The sequence below is a fragment of the Pomacea canaliculata genome, linkage group LG14 (genome assembly GCF_003073045.1).
Source record: "Pomacea canaliculata isolate SZHN2017 linkage group LG14, ASM307304v1, whole genome shotgun sequence".
Classification (NCBI taxonomy): Eukaryota; Metazoa; Mollusca; class Gastropoda; order Architaenioglossa; family Ampullariidae; genus Pomacea; species Pomacea canaliculata.
Genome location: NC_037603.1, coordinates 9,522,239 through 9,541,970, shown reverse-complemented (window position 1 = coordinate 9,541,970; position 19,732 = coordinate 9,522,239). Strand labels below are relative to the sequence as shown.

The following is a 19,732-nucleotide window of genomic DNA, read 5'->3' as shown; positions in this document are numbered from 1 at the left end:
TAACTTGACCTCGTCGTCTGCAACGCCGCATTGTGTCCCTTGTTCTCAAGGCTTTGGCGAGGATCCTTTCATCAGCGCCTTTGCCTCGAGTCATTTGGAGGTCCCTCGTTCATGAGTAGACACGGTGGCTTGTGTCATTATAAAAGTTATGCAGCTGTGTTATGGATCGTGTGACCCAATGTAATTGCTTCGTCTTGTGTATATAGTTATGGTATTTGACATCACCGCAGTTTCTTGGTAAATATCACCACATGCATGTTAAGATAACGCATGGATAACGTTAGAATCAATTTCGTCATTTCATGCTTGGTTGTATAATATGAAAGGGAGACGGCGTGGACTTTATCTGTTAGATGGTGTTTAGCTTGAAAATTTTGTACGATTTTACTATATGAGATAAAAGCAGACTCTGGACTATTGTACGTAACTCAAGACTCGACGAAGTTTTTTCATTGAAAATGTTCTGTTTATTTATTAATGACGATTGTGGTAGTGTTAGTGCTCAGTATGATAGATGAATGAGAGCATTGAGACAGAACAGTTATTACAAAAAGCTTTTACATATACAAGCGTAGATTCACATTTTGTTTGCTTATTGTTTTAATGTAGCTGCAATATACAAACGCATGTGTTTCTCTTTGATTATTGGATGTGCTGGTGGATGCACATATCCTCACGACCGCACACACCCATCATTTGTCTTCTTTTGTTCTCTGTTGTTTTCATTTACCTGTTCACATTCTTCTGGTTTCTTGCCATTGTACAGCACTTAGATCTGTCATTGTGAGTGACAACCATGTTTTCAATCGTCAATTGTTGAGTAATACAATTACATTAATCTTCAAGTATTTGAACAATGCAATTACATTGAAATGAGAAAACGAGTTGCCAGAAAACTACTATTGAGTTTTTCTTAAGTTAAGTAGGAACAGTACTAATATTTTTTTTTGCAAGTAAGAATGTTTCTTGTTTTAACACAATTGCATTAATTAATACAGTGATTCTCCTTAAAATTAAAACTGTTTCAAACTTTACTTTTACTGTGCACTTGACATTTTTGCGAGAATAATTTCTTTAGAAATTAACACTAAGACTTTTTAGTACTGTAACTAGAAGGATAACTATTGATATCACCAACTTTTTCAAACATTGCACTGCACACTGACTTTTTTGTTTTGAGATTAATCCCACTGTTTTATTTCAATAACCTTTTAAGTTTAGAGGCTATTACCAAGGACTAGCAGTACTTTGTTCAGTGGCTATGTCTTTCAGAGATTCCATCATTCAAGTGCAGAACCATCATGGCAACAGGAAGGGAAGCAGAGGTGGACAGCATTCAGATGCAGCTAGGGACTGGTTCCATCCAGATTATGACATTTTTCATATTGGGTCTCATCTACTCCCGGGGAGCTTGGCATGTCTTTGGCATCATGTTTCTTGCTGCTGACCCAGGCCACGAGTGCAGCCTTCCAATACAACTCTTCAATGATTCGGATAGTTATCTAGATTCTTCCTACAATGAAGTTGTGAACTCAAAACCTGGTGCAGACATTGCTGGATTAGACAGTACCATTATCAGTGAATCTCTTGGGGCAACTCCAAACTTTGACATGATTTCTCCTACACTGTACTCATTTCAAGGTGGTATACCTGGTGTTTCAAGAATAAACTGGACATCTGACTCCTGTGGTTTGAAGTACAGCAACCAGAATGGTACAACTGTAATGTTGCCAGGTGAATGTCCATATGGGTGGACATATGGCTCTGACTACGAAACAACGATTTTGTCAGAGGTAAAATTTATTAGAAAAATTCATTCTGGACCAAGGATAAGACAGATAATCAGTAGGGGAATAGAGGGTATGAAATATGGTTTTGGCATAGTCCATGATATTTCAGATTTATATTTTTCAAATAAAGGACATGCTGTTTGAGACTACAGCCGTGCTTAAAATTTACAAAGCATTTGCATTTATTTGCAAATGTTCAAGTGTAGTTTGGGAGATCTCAGTCCCTTTGTTCTCATCTTGTTACCATCTGTGTGTTTGTGTGTGCAGTTATCTTTTTGTGATAACAGAATATGAAGAAAAAGCAAAGATATCAAGACATCTGCATGCTTATGTACATTCTTGCCTGTCATCTTTCACTGTTTTGCTGTCAGGAGACCCATTTAAAATGAATTCAGTCCATATCAAATTATAAATCATTAAGTTTTGTAATTATTATCTGTTTCATTATATATCTCATTTGTCATAGTTAAATTCGCTGTGGAAATTGCATCAGCTGTAGTTAATGGTTGAATATGCCAAATAAAAATTTCATTTCTTATTGATAAAAGTACTTAGCTTAAATTACTTTTTCTAAAACAAGGATTTGTTTAAATATTCTGAATTGTTACACTGGGGAATTTTTAGGGTTGACAGATATATAACAGCATGGGAAAATATCCAGAACTGAAATCTCAGTGACATTAAATGTCCTATATTTTGACAGTGATGCCCCACACACCTGCTTGTACCTCTTGCACACTGAGAACCAGTGACAGCCTGTGACATCTGTTTTCAGTTTGCCATTCTCAAACTTTATTTTCAAAGCTGTCAATCTTTGATGCAAACATATCAGTCAACCTTAGTATCTTCACTGTGTATAGTTCACTGCAGGAATGCATCTCCTTTGTTTTTCAGGAAAGGGTGCATTGAAAACTTTTGACCATGTAATCATGAATTAAATTTATGTGTATAAAGACAAAAGGCATGGTTTGATACCTTAGCAGGAAGAAAAATACATAATGATGCAGGGCTTCTGCTAAGGCTAAATTCTTTGGGGTCCCAGGGACCCCTTCTTCAGATTTTGAAGGGGTCCCTGTTCTTCGCCCAAATTTGAAGGGGACCCCATTGACGAAAATTGAAGGGGTCCTCCGAACTTTTAATGCGTAGTGTACGCAATTTTTTGCGTAAGCAGAAGCCCTGATGATATATATGTACATGTACCAAAGAAAGAGAGTAGCATCACAGCCCTCAGGCACACTGATTTGAAGCTGATGTGACACAAAACTTTCCCATCAACCCAGCTGCTGAGAATGATTCCACAGAGAGTTGGGGAAGGTTGGGAAAGGTGAGGCATAGGAGATGTATACCACCCTCATAAAAAGGTTGTCCTTGGGAAAAGCGGAGTCTTTAACACCCTACTTCTGAATGACCAAAAGGTTAGGAGAAGAACATTTTTTTAAGAGATACACAGCATTTAGAGGTTATATAAAAATGTTAGATGTTCTTGAATGTATAAGTTAAGGCAGGCTTAATTCTTTATTTCTGTGTTTAAAACATAACTCATATTAATGATTTAATAAAATTTCTGTGTTAGAACATCATTATGACAATTTGATTGCAGTGGAACCTTGTATGTGACCGAAACTTTCTGGTGGAACTTTCTATAACCATCTTCATGATTGGGTCAACTATCGGGGCAATGACTATCTCCCCTTTGGCAGATCGATTTGGGCGCAAGAAAGTGATGATGGCCTGTCTGTTAAGCCAGTTGGTGTTTGGATGTGCCTTAGCTTTTGTTAACAGCTACATTCTTTTTGCAGTTCTTCGTTTTGTTATTGGCATGTTGAACAATGTGAGTATTTACTGAGTAGCTTGTTAACAACTCCAGTATCAGAATTACTAAAATTGCTTTAAGAGGCTGCCGGATTCTTTAAATTTTGTCTGCAGCTTAAAAGCATTATGCACTTACACATGCACATTCACCATAATCTTGCAACAATAAACATAAATGCACAGCAACTAGATGGATTGTTCTTAATTTTGCTGATCATATCAGAGATTTATCTAGTTCATGGGTATCTGCAGTCATGATCCCTTTATCATTTTTAATAAAATGACTTTGAGCCATGCAAATGTTTATAGTACATTATAGAGCAGAGTTCATGATGCTATAAGATTGTGAGATGTGAAAATCTTCCAATGCTTTGGAAGTCTGTGTAGCAGATTGAGGAAAATGCCAAGAATTGTTTTAAGTTGACAAAAAACTAACCAAAAAGCAAAGAATGACATAAACCCTGTATTTTTTTTATTAGTTTGATAAACATAAGCAGAAGAGATATGCAGTATTAACCAAAATAAGATGACAATGGTGAAGAGTAAAGGGATATGAGCTTTTTGAGAACAGAAAAAGCACTTCTGTGAGACATCATTTTTAATGTTATTCATCCTACGTATCACCTTCAGGACATTCTGAGCATGCTACTTGCCCTAGTCTTTAGGAAAGGAATGCTAGTTAATAAAAAGCAACATGGAACAAAAACAAAAATCAACAAGTTTGCTTTGACTTAAGTTGGAATCTAATAATTGCCTCTATAAAGTTCAATGTTACAGGATCTATTGTACATACAGTCATGATCACAAAGGCTGCTAGTTACAGAAGAGAACAGTTTGTTTCTGAGTTACTGATAAATGTGCCATAATCCACTTTTTTAAAGTAAAGAACCTAATGATTAAAATCCTAAAAAAGCTGACATTTAGCTGGATGTGCTTTTAATAAATATGGTTAAAATGAAGGTAAACACTAAAGTAATGGTCTTGAAGTTGATAAAGTAGTTTTTTTACATTATAAAGGAAAATCTGAAAAATTACTCAACTGTTTTATGAAAGCACCAGACTTTTCTGCATGTGTTTCTCTGTCTTTTTTTATAAAGGGCATTGGTCTCACTTCATATGTGTTAATGACAGAGACTTTCCCAACATGTCACAGAACAACCATGTCCATAGCATTCCAGGTATTCTGGTCGCTGGGTATCATGACTGTTTCTGGCCTTGGCTTTCTGGTGCGAAACTGGCGCCACCTGGAACTGCTTTTAAGCCTACCTAGTGTGTTGTTGATAGGCTTCTTCTGGTGAGCTTTCATGCTAATAAGTAGTTTATTATTTAAACTTCAAAGCAGATTGTTTCCAAGACATAGGTATTTGAGGCTGTAGCCCCACATTTGAAGGAAATTTTTATGAACAAAAGTTTACATTTAAAATCAATTATAGATTGATTTATATTGTGCTTGTAATTTAGACATTACTGTATGCAGATAGTGGAAGATTATGAAATGGCTTGGAGAATTCCATAGTTGTCACAATAATGAGAGATATTCATCTCTTACGTGTCTAAAGTGTTTTGCAATGATCAGTGTAATTTAAATTCTTGCTTATTTCAGGCTTCTTCCTGAATCATTGCCCTGGCTGATATCTCAAAAACGCTGGAAGGAAGCTCGGCAAATGATTCAGTTAATTGCCAAGAGAAACAAAAAGATTGTGAGTGCAGACGTTCTGATACCAGTTGAGTGTGAGAGTGACAATTCCTCAACTGAAGCAGTTCCAATGCAGCGCTCAGATGCTATAGACAGAGAAGGTGATGAACACTTGAGTTCAGGGGAAAGGGATGAAGAGCTTAAGATCAAGAGTGATTGCAGACATCAAGATAATCCTTTAATTTGTTTGGATTCTCAGTCAGGTGTTGGATTTGCAGTCAAAGAGCATTCGTGTTCCATCCTGGATCTCTTTCGCAACAGCAGACTGAGACGTTACTCTTTAATTATGTTTTTCCTCTTGTGAGTACAGCTTATCACTTCTTTTTTTTCTTCTGTATTCTATTTCATTTCCTAGATCCTAAGAGACATTTAGATTTTCACACCTGCTTTCAATAGATTACTCTGTGCAGCTGAGGAATATGCCATTCAAATAAAGAATCAAAACCAATCAAACAAAAATTGCATGAATTTATATCATGTTTGATGGTGTTTTTTCGGTTTGTTTTTAAATAAGTATGGCATTTGCAAGCCTATATACCATATGATCATGCACATGTGTGCATGCTGCATATACACACACAACTGATGTTCCAATGACTGCACAATTTATCTCTAAGGAATAAAACTGGTGGTTCTTTGACAATTTGACTCATTTGCTTGTTATGGTGCCTGTCTGCAGTCTTGTCAACAGCCTAGGTTACTTCGGCATCTCTTTTAGTGTCCCTGTACTTCATGGTGACCCATTTGTGAACTTGTGCATCATGGGTGCTGTCGAAATTCCTGCGAACATCATCGGTATTGTTGCAGGTCAAAGGTGAGGAGACAGAAAAACAGTTCACTTTGAATTCCACAATATAATTATAGTAAATGTGAATGCTATGTTGACTTGTGTCTTTATTTTTTTTTAATAGCCTCCTATTGTTCATTACACATGGGTACACACTGGGTAAATTATTATTGTATTCTTTTGACTGGTGTGTGAACTTGGATCATTGTTATACTTGAATATGTTTGATAGGCATGTGATTTGGCCATGCACAGCTATACCCTAACAGTTGTAAAAAGTATCATTCAGATACACAGCTGTGCCTAAACAGGTGTAAGAAACATCATGATGGACGCATAATACTTGGACATTTGGCTTTAACAGTATGGATTTTGTTAATGGCTTTCTGACAGGAATGCTGCTGTGGAATACATGGTTTTAGCCTCAATGTTATTTTATGCCATTTCTGGTGCATGACTAGTCTTTAAAGCTAATCACACACAGGTCTGGCAACTTTTTCATCAGAACTCTTGACTTCTGAATGAAGATGTTTTATGGTGGATGCCTTACCATTGCTTATGCAGAACCAGATCAGAGGCATCTGTGAGCCAGCTGTCTAGGCAGATTATACTGCAACATGTTGGGAGTTTTGTGATGTTATCTCTCATGTTTGTCTTGTGTTTATTCCAAAGAGTTGGACGAAGGATCCCCAATGCTGGGTTTCTTCTCTTGTGTGGGATCGCTAACATTGTTGCTCTCTTTGTGCCCCCTGAAAAAGGTATGTCACCTGAAATAGGCGTGTCCTTCTCTTGTAAAGGATTTATCTCTTTTGGGATTTTTTTGTCAGAATAAATTCAGACATGATGAGAATACTAAAAATATAAATACACTTGTTTATGTGCTGGACATGATGCATGTAAAGGTCAGATGATTTATTTCTAAAGTCTAACTGCTGGTGAAATAACATCTTGTGGCTTGATGAAGTTCCTGTTGTTATCTAATTTGCTTTGGCCTGATTTGATTAAGTATCAGTAGACAGATATCTAATCAGATGATGATTCTCAAAACAAAAACCAAAAAATGTCAAATTTGTAATTACCTAAATATTATAATGTGATCTTAATCTGAAATTTTATAGCATTTTTTGTCTACAGGACTATTAAAGCTGGGATTTGTCATGCTTGGCAAGTTTGGCATTACAGCTGCCTACTCTACGATATACCTGTATTCAGCAGAAATATTCCCAACAGCGATCAGGTATTGACGATATCAATAGTACACTACTTAGTTTATTTACTGCATTTTACTAACTGCTGTTGCAACAGCAGGGGCTAAAGGTCGTATGATGAGTAGTCAGTAACTAAAGGCAGAGTTTTGATAGCTGTTGTCATGTCTTTGATCCATGACTGACACACTATAGTTGTACAAGAATATACAACCTTTCCTTTGTGGAGGGTCTGGTGGCACAATGGTTAGTGCCTGTCAACAATACAGTGAGCATTGGGTGTCCTAGGTTCAGATCTTGTCTCAGACGAGCTGTTCTTTCTCTGCATATGGCACATGGTTGGTGCTGGATGCATGCTCAGCATAAAACTCCAATATTTCCCCCTCCCCTATGTGGGCCTTGTTTGGTAAGACTTTGTTCTTATGGCCTAATTATTCTTATGGCTGGTAAGTCATGTTACTTGAGGTAGCACTCACTTGTTGGTGAGATGGTTATGTATCTTTGATGCCTTCATGACAGAAAAATTAAGGCATTTGTGTAACAGTGATATTAATCTGAAATGTTGTTTGATTTTTTTCATGTGTAATTGAATTTATGACTGTTTATAATTTTGCACTTTAAAATTATGGAGAAGTAGCAACTGGAAATAAGAGCAAAATGAGGTTTATTGTAGTATGGAAGGTCAAGGTCTTGTCCAGATTATCCTGTTGTCTGGTGTGAGGCTTACAGTGGTATGCAAGATCATGGTCATGTCAATATTGTTCCTAAAGTGTGCTGTGTGGCTTTTTATGTATGGATCAGAAGCACATTCTGCCAGCCACTTGCTGGTATTAAATGTGCTGGAACAGTTATTTGTTGTCCACCTCTATGACCTAGAATATTACACGTAGAGATATAAGAAATTACCCTGCTGTGGACTCACCATAACTGAAAGGTCTCCGGGATTTTTGTAGTTTGTGGAAAATGCCCACTATTCTCTGGTTTGTACCATGTGTTTGTGTGCCCATGGGCAGGGGGAGGGAGATAACAAACTCTGATATCTCCATAACTTCATACATCCAAGTTTGTCTTTCCTTCCAGGAACCATGCAATGGGAATTTCATCTGTTTTTGAAAACATTGGAAGCATATCTGCACCTTTGATTGTGCATGGAGTAAGTACATTGAGGAATATTAGCGTTTTTAATTATTATTTAGCTTAATTTTGATTTTCTTTTAGTGTTTTGGATACAGTGTATAGTCTGGTATAATTTGATAAAATTATTTTTTATTTTGTGAAAATCTTGCTTTTTGCAGGCAAAATCCATTCCCCAGCTGCCTCTGGTCCTGTTTGGAGTGCTGACAATTATTGGTGGAGGTTTGTCTCTACTTCTGCCAGAGACATACAGCAAGCCTCTGCCCCAGACTGTTCATGACATCACTTCAGAGAAATAATATTGGGAGGAAACTTTTTTACATGACGAAGGTGAAATGTGTAATTTAGGATATCCTAGTGACATGGTGGAGTAAGATGTGTTCCAGGTCAGTGAGTCTGCCAGCAAAATAGGCAAGTGGTTGTCTAACATGAAGCAAATTTGTATGTGGAGGCATCTAATCTCACTTCCAAAGGGCCTTTTTGACCAGGTACAAGTTGAACATCACCAGGCTTGGTAATTTATATCCATACAGCATGTACATTTACCAAGCATACTCACCTGTCCAGTTCCTTTGGGCATTATGTTGCTTTACTGTAACACTCCTGTGATAATATCTTTAGGACATGTCCATTATCTTTCACAAGCATGGTTCTTGCTGCTATTAATCTTATTATATAAAAATTATTACAGAAGTATTTCGATATAAAGTTATGCATTTTGTATCACATATGCAGCTTTGATTCTAATTCATCAATGCATATTGATGGTTTAAGTCATGGGTGGGCAATTAATTTTCCCAAGGAGCCGCATGAGAAATTGGGATGGTTTTAGAGGGCCGGACTAATAGAGTTAACTCAGTTTTACCCAATACTGTACATATAGTATACATACTGGCGGGCCGGTCCGGCCTTTGCCCAGGTCTGGTTTAAGTGGAATCAGATTACTTCATCTCAGTGTTAATGTGGAAAGTTTGAGGGTATTTTTTTTTTCCGGAAAACCTTTGTGGTGGTGCAGCTGTGCCAACAGTTTACTCTTTGCTCTGTCACCTTTGATTAAACTTTGAGAAATGTCATCTTCAGCTCACAGGTCCATAATAATAAATGCAAAGTTTGTAAAGCACATATACTCCTAAGGAGCATGCTTTGAGACCTAAGAACAAGAATGAGAAATTACCAGCATATGAGGGTCAGGAAAACAAACAAATAACACATGATCTAAGAAAGAATAAACAGCAATACTAATGATTAATAAAATACACTAAAAATGCAAGAAGACCCAAATAATAATTGAAAAGATCATGATAAAGAAGGGCAGGGAAGGGTGTGAAAAGGGACGAGCATGGTGGGAAAGGGTGTTTGGAGTAATATTAATGGAAGAGGTGAATATTAAACAGTGGGTAGGTGGCAGATATGGAAAGGGAGAAAGTTCTATTGATTCGTTGCACAATAACTAAAAATCCTTTGGCCATAAACTAAACTGTCTAAGGAAAGAAAGAAAATGTAAGAATATAAATACTTTAGGCGTTAAAAGTTTGAAACTATTGGATTCAAGAAATATGGGCTTACAATTTATTGTTGAAATATGTACATATTTTATATTTTTTATTGCTAACTTGGTTTATTTCTACTGCTGTTTCATATAGTATACTCTAAAATATCTATTGATGCAACTACTGGTGATAACATTGAGTGAACTGCAGAGACGCATTGTAATGAAATGTGAAACAGTTGGATTTTTGTGCTGGAAATGAGAATCTGAAGCCAGTAACTGACGAGAAGAATTGAATAGTTTACTCATTTGTTACAGCAAGAAAAAAAAGGTAAATATTTACAAGTGGTTTTTATGGAGGTGCATGTTTAATGCCAGGATAAATGTGTTTATTAACTGGATTGACAGCCTACAACCAGGTAAATAAAGCAGCATAACTTTACAATTTTTCGTTCGAGTGGTTCAAATAGTGCATAACTGCTTATTTAAAAAAGATTGTGAATCATATCTGTAGAGCTTACACTGGTGATTAAATGTACCTCAGTTCATTATCTGGAAAGTAACAAGTGCTATTTTCCCATAAGAAACAAAGGAAATAGATTTAATTGGTTCTCAGCCCCTGTTGACTGGCTGATATATGAAAGTTACAGGCTATATATAACCATTAACAGCACTTGTCCCTGGGGTTTTCTTCTGCAATTCTTCGTAGATTTGCAGTGCCTTCTCACAAACGAGCGACTCACCAATGCTAACACCTTCTAACTGTGTCTTGTTTATATACACAAGCAACAACTTTTGACAAAATCTGAGACCTTTGCTTTGTTAAAATACTCCTTTTGAAACATTAGCTTCTTTAAGTCGAGATTGTCGACTTTGACATGGCGTATTTGGCGACAATGTTCGACACACGCATGGCTCCTTCATACTTTGGAATCATTTCATTTTTCAATTCAATTGTTGGCCGCTTCCTTGTCATTATCTTGCTACTATTGCTCTTAATCTTTTTTGGAACCATGACTGGGGGCTATATTATTAAAATAAACCACAAAAAAATCACAAAATAAAAGGATGCAACAGATAAAATGAAGAACGACAGATCGTAACTGTGTCTCGAGCAGGAATAATGCTTGGTCTGAGACGTTGGTCAGTCATGTATGGGTGACGTGGCTGTTTGGTATCCGAATTTTGTTCGGTATCTGGTGCAAATTTTAAAAATTTTTGGTTGTTATCCGAAATGTTCGCTAGCCCAGGTTCCACTCTACTTCCAATCATTCTGTAAGGCCCGTTGCAGTTAAATTATAATTCTCCCACTTCTAGTATTTAGCAACAACAGTAAAACTAGAATAATGAATGACGTCTTTACTTGGTTAGTTATTACAGTGACTGCTAGCCTCTGCTCTGCTAGATGTGGGTGGGCACCAAGCGAAACTGCACTCAACTGTGTGGATGATTTACAGGATACAAACAATCTTGAAATGCCAGTTCATTCCAAAGCTAAAAATTATGGAAACTCATCGGCATTGATAACAGCTAGATGTTTTTAAAAATGACTTTTGAAAGATCTTGGCTTTGCCAGTGCCTCTCCCAAGTAGTTGGGTTCAGACAAGGAGCACAGCATTAATGACGCCATCATTCTCTGGGTTATTGGTTACTTGTGCATATTTTCCTGCAAAAATTAAATAAGTTTTAATTCCTAAAGTACTTCCTCTAGTTTGAATACTCAAGCACTTTGAAACACAGTTTTGGTCGTTGTTATTACCCTATAAAGATGCTCTGCTCAAAGCAATTTCCATATGAATTAATATTAAGTGATACTTTGGCAATGTAAAACTGATGCATCAGAGATAAAGAAGCAGCATTAAACATCTAAAAGTAGTCAACACAATAGTTAGATACTATGGTCATATACACGTCTAGGTGTATGACAACATAAGTTGTGAATGTATCAAAGGAGATACAATGAAACAGTACAAAGCAGGAGAAACCTTACCCCATATAACTTTGCCTGCTTGTGTCACTAAACCAAGCTCGCTTATGTTCACCTGTGAAAATGAAACGCATTTGTTATGGTTAGATAGAAGCAACTGTACTGTGATACAGCATACAGTCAAAGTGTTTGGGAGCAGCATGACAAAAATGACAATAAATATGAAAGATATGTCAACAGTATCCACACTCTGAATTCCTGATTCAATGATTCATTCAAACTCAATGTTAGTGATGCAATGCATATTGTAAGCACCCCACAATTAGGTGCAGAGACAAAAACATTATCAACATATCAAAGGACATGAAAGGCCCATGACAGCAGCATTCTGCTTACTTCAATGATAGTTCCCTTTGTAATGACTCCCAAAGATGTGTACAACTGGGATGTTGGATTCTTCGTCACTCCAATGATGGGAAGAAAAAATGTGGCTTGCAGCTGTGGGTGTGTCACATTCGCTTTCTTAAAGCGAAGAGCCTGCAACAGCAGTTTCACCCCCACATAATGGAAACAAAAAATCTAATACATATTTTTATTAACTGATGCTCCAATTGTCATCTTAATCATGCGGTAATTACAGTCTTAAATCCTTTCTAATTATATGGCAGGTTTTAAGAGATTAAAGTTTCTGTTTGAAAGAAAAACTTACAACAGCACAGAAACCACTACCTAATAAGAATATGAAAAGTTGCCAAGGAGCACCCAAGAACTCAAATCACCCTACCAAGCCTCAACAGCTCAAGTGTTATTAAAGTGGTCTCACCATAGGTCGTATAAATCGTTCAAACTTGACAGGGTTTCGTGTAAAACCCTCACCAACAAATGTCACCTTATTAATCACTCTTTTCCAGGCTTTTCCTGTTAAGCACATGAAATGAAACACATTCAGAAAGTACACTACAGCTTGGTCAATCTTCACAACATATTTTTACTTCAACAATGCAAGCCATCCTGCTTCTGGGATACAAAGCACCAAGGCACAAAATTAATAAATTAGATATGCATAGTGTTACAGATACCGTTTATGTCTAACAATCCCCATGACCCAAACACTCTTTTCCCCAACAGCATAAATAGAAGGTACTAGGACCACTCTAATTACATAGCATATATTTTTGCACACTCATCCTGTTGTTATGTAAGCACTAGCTGAGGAATACATACTTTTTGATTTTCCAGTCCTTATAACTTTGAAAACCTCAGCATCGCTCATAGCCTTCACTTTAGGCAATGGGACATCCCACTTTCCCTGCATCAACAAGGCATTATAGTTTAACGCAAATGTGCAAGAGAAAACATGCATCCACACAAGCTAATTAGTCATATCTACAAGTGTATGGATCTGTATGATCAAAATTGCAAACAATTTGGGTGGCTCATAGTTAAACTTCAATCATAGTCAAAGCATTCATGTTCAATGTTTTATAGGCAATGTGAAAGGAGTATGAAATTTTGGAATTGGCAATGTGGTCTTGCTAAAGACAATTCTTAACAGGGCAAAATGCCAAACCATCAAAGCTCTTAAGTTCCATGGTACAAATGCTGATTTAGTTAAGCATGCTAATTAAAGCTACCACATCCTAAATCAATGGTTCTCAAAGTGCGGTTGACGGACCATTTGTGAGCCACATGCACAAGGCAGGTGGTCTGCCGCTGACAGTCATCATATGTCAGCAAAGTGATGTTTAAATCGCCAGATACACTTATTAGTCCAGTGCTGATTTCACATGTTTTAATTTTATCGATGCCCAACCGTTTTTTTGCATGAAACGCTCACTTATCAACCAAGTTTTTAAGTCACAGTGACATCATTGCATCATTTAACTGCGTCACCCATTACCCTTGCACTTTCTTATTGTGAATTTTTATGCGCACTTTGCAAAGTCATTTTATGTAAACTTATTACTATGCTACTGTCACAGAAGTACATTTAGTTTAGAATTGTAATGAAACAAATGTGGAAATTTCAATTTGAAATTCACTGTACAGAGTGAGTTTAGGCCTTAGTGGTCAGCCATAATTTTTTACTTTAGTAAAGTGATCTGTAGTCCAAAATACTTTAAGAACCACTGCCCTAAATGTTCACCCCAAAACCAATGGCTTCTTGTGAACATTTTGCCAAACTGTGTCAATCAACAAAATGTTCCCATGTAAAAAGGGCCTTTAACAGGAAATACACTAAACAAAATATTAGCTTCTAACAATGCACATGTACTTAAAACACCAGACTGGAAAGCTCACAATAAGCAGATTTAAGCTTAGCCAGAAATTAAGTGGAAATACTCTCATAACAAAATAAATAAGAGGAAAGACAACTCACAGCTTTCTCTTTCCTTTTCTGCTTAATCATATTGGACAAGACTTTGGCATGAGCTATGGACTCTCTGTCTAGAAGATAATTGGCTGTTTTTGAATCTGGTCCTCCATCTTTTGTCTTCTGTTTTGTTTTTCTCTCCTCATGCATCTTGATTCTGAAAATCCAGTCAGATTAATGTCACAATCATCATTTCTTTACAGCCATGATCAGACTGGTGGTAATGTGGCACTGACAGTCATGCTTCAATTTTATTTGAAATCTTGCAACATGCAAATTAATGACCTTTAACATCCGGTTACTATAAAAGAATAATAATGTTTACTCATAGATTTATCTGAAAATTTAGACTAAAAAGGTCAACACTTATAGGTCAAAAGTCATCAATAACCATTGACTAAATATTGAAACAACTGAAATATTGAAATAAACAGATGCCAATAATTTGACAATTTGGGATATGCTGTTTCAATAAAAATACTTACGTTTTCTTCATCTGTATCTTCTCAGCATGCCTCTTTTTGTTATGAAGTTTAGCTCTAGAAAGATAATAGAGATAGAGATAATAGAGATAATCCAGCCAATGTATTGAAAAACACACATAAGAAACATCAAAGATTGCATATGTCTAGCTTTTACCAACTGCTTGAACAATAAGTGTTTAACAATCACATTCAGCATTGAATTGAATTATTTATTTTATGGGTCAACGACCCTTTCAAAGCAGGGCGTGGTAAAAAATTTTGTCATCGGCCATAGAACATACACAGGCAGAAGATGTAAATTACATGAAGTACATAAATATTGTTTCAACCACTCATTACCTATCACTTACACTTATGCCAATCATTCTTCGTTTGCCCCCCCCCTCTCTCTCGTCTTCTACACCTACACCCTCACCCATAAGTGTGCTCACACACACACATTATTAGGCCATCAGCCCTGGCCTCCTTTATATTTTAGTCAGTCCTGTGAGTCCAACCACATGGAGTCAAGTTGTTGGTCCAGTACTTCCAATGTTCTCGTTACGCCTCTTTATTGCATAAAAAATTAACATGGCTACATTTTTATTTCCTTTGTTTCCCCTCTATACAGTAACACAGTGAACGTCGTCAGCTGGTATCCACTGTTTATCAGGGGTGCAAGATACTTGGCCCTGATACCAGCATAGTTTTGACAATGTAGCAGAAAGTGTTCTTCATCTTCCGCTTTGTCTTGGCACAAAGGGGAGTGTTAGAATATCTGTAATTAATGTTTATTATGCTAATTCCTAGTCTAAATTATATTATTATTTCTGAACTGTTTTATGATGCGACATTGTCTGCAAACAGGAGGCAAAGTATTTCTTGGAGGCAAGGCAAGAGCTGTACCTCGTGTGAATTGACATGCTTTGCCATTTTGTTGATTAAAAGAGAGAAGATTAATAGGCTTGCTAAGCATCCCTGGCGAACTCCAGCTGGACAGTCGAAGAGGTCAGAATACTGAGAGCCTGCTCGCAAGCATGCTTGGGCTGACCTTTGCATAGCCTTCAGTATTTCAGTCATTTTTGTGGAAACCTTTATCTTTGCGCAACATTGACAATAATCTTTGTCTGTCCACCGAGTTGAAGGCCTGTTTGTAGTCAACAAAAGCAACGTATAATTTCTGTCTGCGCTTAAAACATCTGTAGATTATAGATACTAGTGAGTATATGTGGTCTGTTGTTGAATAGCCTTGTCTGAAGCCACCCTGCTCTTTGCCTAAATATTGTTCGTTTTGTCCATTAAGAATCGACACGTTCCTTGGTTATATTTTCTCTTTTCCATCACAAGTGTGCTTTTGTAATTTTTCCGAGCATGACTGTAGGCTTCATTACCCGCCATTGATTGTGTTCAAGCATATTTGCGGAGTAATATCCTTGCGCTTTGTTTCTTTCTACTGCATTCTTTGTCGAACTACTTGGCACCTGATCTTTGTGCGGATTTGCCTGTGTACATCCTCTTTTTAAAGCACTGTTCCAAATTAGTAGCTCCGAAACAAATCTACACATATTTATCATATATCTAACTTATTCAGTATCCAACATTTACGTTACCTGATTCCTCTGAGATTTCTGGCTGTTTTAGCTAGTTCATGAGGTTTTCTTGCTTCCTTCTTTCTCCTGAAACACAATCATTTCATTAATTATACTTATTCTATTACACTACCTCAATGCAACAGACATTTTTGAAAGTAAAAATGATTGCATTTATGAAGATGCGTGCTCTCAGATATTGACTTTATGCTGCAACTTTTTTGTCTGAATGATCTCATGTCACATAAATTTAACAAATGCATTTTCATGTATAAAATACTGACGGGTAAACTATCACCAAGACTCTTTCTACTATTTTCCTCCAATAACTCTAGAACCTTCCCAAAACTGAAGATCCCCTTTCCTAGACTAGACCTTTTTAAATGAAGTCTGAAATTCTCATGAAGTGTGCAATGGAACAGCCTCCCTCTCCATCTCAAGCAATTGCACTCCCTGAGCTGCTTTCAACGCCATCTATCTAAATACTTTTAAGACATACATATGAGACCTCTAGTGATTCCTCCCAACTCCAGATAACCTTGTATATAAATGCATATTTTTCTTAACCATCACCTTGTACATATCCATCCTTCTTTATGTTTACTACAATTTTTTCTATGTTTAATTAATTCCTATATGTAGTTAATTTCCTTCCCTGTAAAGGGCGAGGGCTAAAAGGAAAAAAGCGCTCTGTTGCTTATTTTACCCCTCATAAATAAAGAATTGTCATTGTCACAGATACATGAGCTGTCTTTTTAAAACCTGAGGACGACGATATTGGACTTAGGACATTTTAGTGAAATAATATTTAAAAAATGAATTTTTGTAGCAGTTTCGTACCTAAGTGATATTCAAACTACAGAAGAATAAGACTCACTTTCTCTCCTCGTAGTCAAGCCTGCGCCCATAGCGCTTTCTGTGAAGTTCAATGTGATCGTTCTGCGGCTGCAAACATCATAAACGCGATAAAGCGTTGTGCTATGTGCTTGCATGAAATCTATGATTATTGATACCCCCCTCGCACACACACACACAAACAATCGAAGGGTTATTTACAAGTGCATAGCAGTTTCTCTCCTTAAAATTTTTAAGTATCGTCATGTCTAGAATACTTTAAAAACAAATGGCATTACGCTGTTAATAATCACAATACGCCAGTCCTGTCGTTTCAGAATATCAAAACAATTGTAAGACATTAAAATATTGTAACTTTCCTGTTATTTCTGTGATAGAGAATGTATACATTCATAAGAAACTTCCTACCATTGTGTGCGGGGAGTGAGCACGTTACGACCACGGACAACTGCACGTCGGTGTTATGACGGAAGCTCGTGCACCGGAAGCGGAAGTCAAAGGTTGTGAGACGCGATGACCTCCCCTGCTCTGTGATGCCGCTGTCGCGGTACAGACTTTTAACATTTATCATTTAACATTATGTTAAAATTCTCAACATTTAAAGGAAACTTAAAAATTATTGGTCAGTTTTCTTATGCATGCCAGAACCATTCGCTGTCACTTCTCACATAGACACACACAATCACGCTATAAATAGTTTATATGCTAATGTATGCGTAACACAGTCAACAAGCTCAGAAATCTTATTTTTAAAACAAAAACTAACTGTTGAAATCTTGGGCAATTTGCACGCTCGAATAAAAAATCCGACATGTTAGAACAGCAGGCCGCAATTCTTCAGAAGTCATTATGAACAATCGACTAACACAAGCGAACAGATCAACTTGCAAAATCAGACGGAGAGGGTAAACAAGTCGGACTTCGACATAAAAGTGATAATAATGTCATTTAACACACATATCTTCGCTAAATTAAGAGGAAGCTTATGGCGTTTACAAAAGAATTAACCCAAAGATTTGTGGTGATTTGATCAATCACCCACATTTTCAAATGTGCAGAACAATTGACACAATAAATTAATTGCAAACACCTTTAATTGTCTAATCCAGGGATGCACAACCTACGGCCCGCGGGCATTATCCGGCCCGCGAAACTTCTGCCCACAGTGCAGGAAATCGGCATGTTAGTAATAAAAGAAGACCTTAAAAAAAACGAAAAAAAGGAAGAAGAAGTATTTATCCCCATGTAGGGGCGTCTCTCAATCTTTTTTTCGATGGACGAACATTTCGATTCAGTGCTCTGACTTGGTGTCTCTACGATGAGGCCGGACATTCAGAATTTACTTAAGTTGGTTTCGGGAAAACAACTTCAAATATCCCACTAATTACAACATAATTAATGGTAAGTACAACTTGTTTCTGATAAAAATGGTATCTGCTCTATTTTTTTTTCCTTTTTGTATTTTTGCGGTGAAGTGGCACGGCTGTTCGAAATGGATATGGCCCGCAGGCCGAAAAAGGTTGGGCATCACTGGTCTAATCAATCAGAGGCCACACATTCATGTGTATAACATCTGATGCCCCACCTCAAGCTTCTCTCACATACACAGATAGCAAAGAGAAGGGGCTGGGACTGTGGTCGAAGATGATGGGATGTTAAAGACTAGCATAAAGCTTTTTAAATATCTGAAAGTCGGATAGAGACCGGTAACAAACTACAGAGTCAAGATGAGAGGAAAAACGCCGTCTCTGAATTTTCATTTTTCAACGGTGAGTCCCGAAGGTTCGAGAATCAGGTAAATAGCGTAGAGAAATGAAAAGAAAAAGATTTTTAAGATACAGAAGAGCGTTTTGTAAACAAATAGTAGACAGTTGATAATATATTCGTCGCTGAAAGGAAAGCCATTACAATTTTGCAAGTAGAGATATCGCAGAGGACATCACGGGTGAACCAAAGAAGAGTCTGGCAGCAAACAGTTTGTAGTGTTTGAAAGAGATGATCTGGAAATCCACCCATTAGCGAATTTCTGTTAATTAAGGCGAGGCAGAAACATTTATAGACAAGCGACAAGAACCTTTTTTGCCTGAAAAACGTACTTGAAATAATTAAGTCTTGGTGCTGTGAGTGATGGCTGGCTAAGTTCCGTGGTGGCTGGGAGAAGCTCATCGTGACCCTGCAGGACGGGTTAGAAGCCAACACTAAACCAGAAGTGGCTATAGGTGCTTTGGTACGGTGAACCTCATATGCATGCATAATTCTCCGAAATAGTGGATACAACAATCTCATGAACCGAGCAGAAGTGAGTCAGAGAAAGGGGATCATTCTTTATACTTCTGTTTCTACTGGTTATGATATTATACACTTTGACTAAATAAATAAAACATAATAAAGCATCTTTATTAATTGCTGAAGGTTGACAAGAAGAAACAGTACGGGACCTAGTCCTGTCCATAAACTTGCTTGTAACAGCGAACATATGCATACAAGCAGTACAAGTAGCAGTTTTGGTTCTTTATAAACAAGACTAGCAAAGTAAACAGCTGTTTATCATGACCTAGATCATTGTACCCCTCGATAAGTAAAGGCTGGGGGCACGGAAACAAGCAGGATA

At 37.1% G+C, this 19,732-nt stretch overlaps 2 protein-coding genes across 3 annotated transcripts; one reads left to right on the top strand and one right to left on the bottom strand.

Moving 5' to 3' along the window:
• The first annotated feature begins 44 nt into the window (after positions 1–44).
• Positions 45–10,357, top strand: LOC112554780 (solute carrier family 22 member 13-like). 2 transcript variants are annotated; one of them, XM_025222811.1, is made up of 10 exons: positions 45–180; positions 1,273–1,793; positions 3,391–3,621; positions 4,700–4,896; positions 5,206–5,598; positions 5,978–6,112; positions 6,757–6,842; positions 7,219–7,321; positions 8,370–8,442; positions 8,585–10,357. In XM_025222811.1, the coding sequence occupies exons 2-10, from the start codon at positions 1,302–1,304 to the stop codon at positions 8,720–8,722; spliced, it is 1,848 nt and encodes a 615-aa protein (XP_025078596.1). In that variant the 5' UTR covers positions 45–180; positions 1,273–1,301; the 3' UTR covers positions 8,723–10,357. The 2 variants fall into 2 exon arrangements, with proteins under 2 accessions (XP_025078596.1, XP_025078595.1); XM_025222810.1 differs by having other exon boundaries at positions 62–237.
• Positions 10,358–11,256: 899 nt separating this feature from the next.
• LOC112554781 (ribosome biogenesis protein NSA2 homolog) lies at positions 11,257–17,669 on the bottom strand. The gene is made up of 10 exons (XM_025222812.1): positions 17,530–17,669; positions 17,144–17,211; positions 16,288–16,353; positions 14,699–14,752; positions 14,220–14,370; positions 13,064–13,148; positions 12,663–12,757; positions 12,236–12,376; positions 11,903–11,954; positions 11,257–11,578 (listed from the first exon to the last, which is right to left on the bottom strand). Exons 1-10 carry the CDS (start codon positions 17,530–17,532, stop codon positions 11,511–11,513), a joined length of 783 nt encoding a protein of 260 aa, XP_025078597.1. The 5' UTR covers positions 17,533–17,669; the 3' UTR covers positions 11,257–11,510.
• Between the last annotated feature and the right edge of the window lie 2,063 nt (positions 17,670–19,732).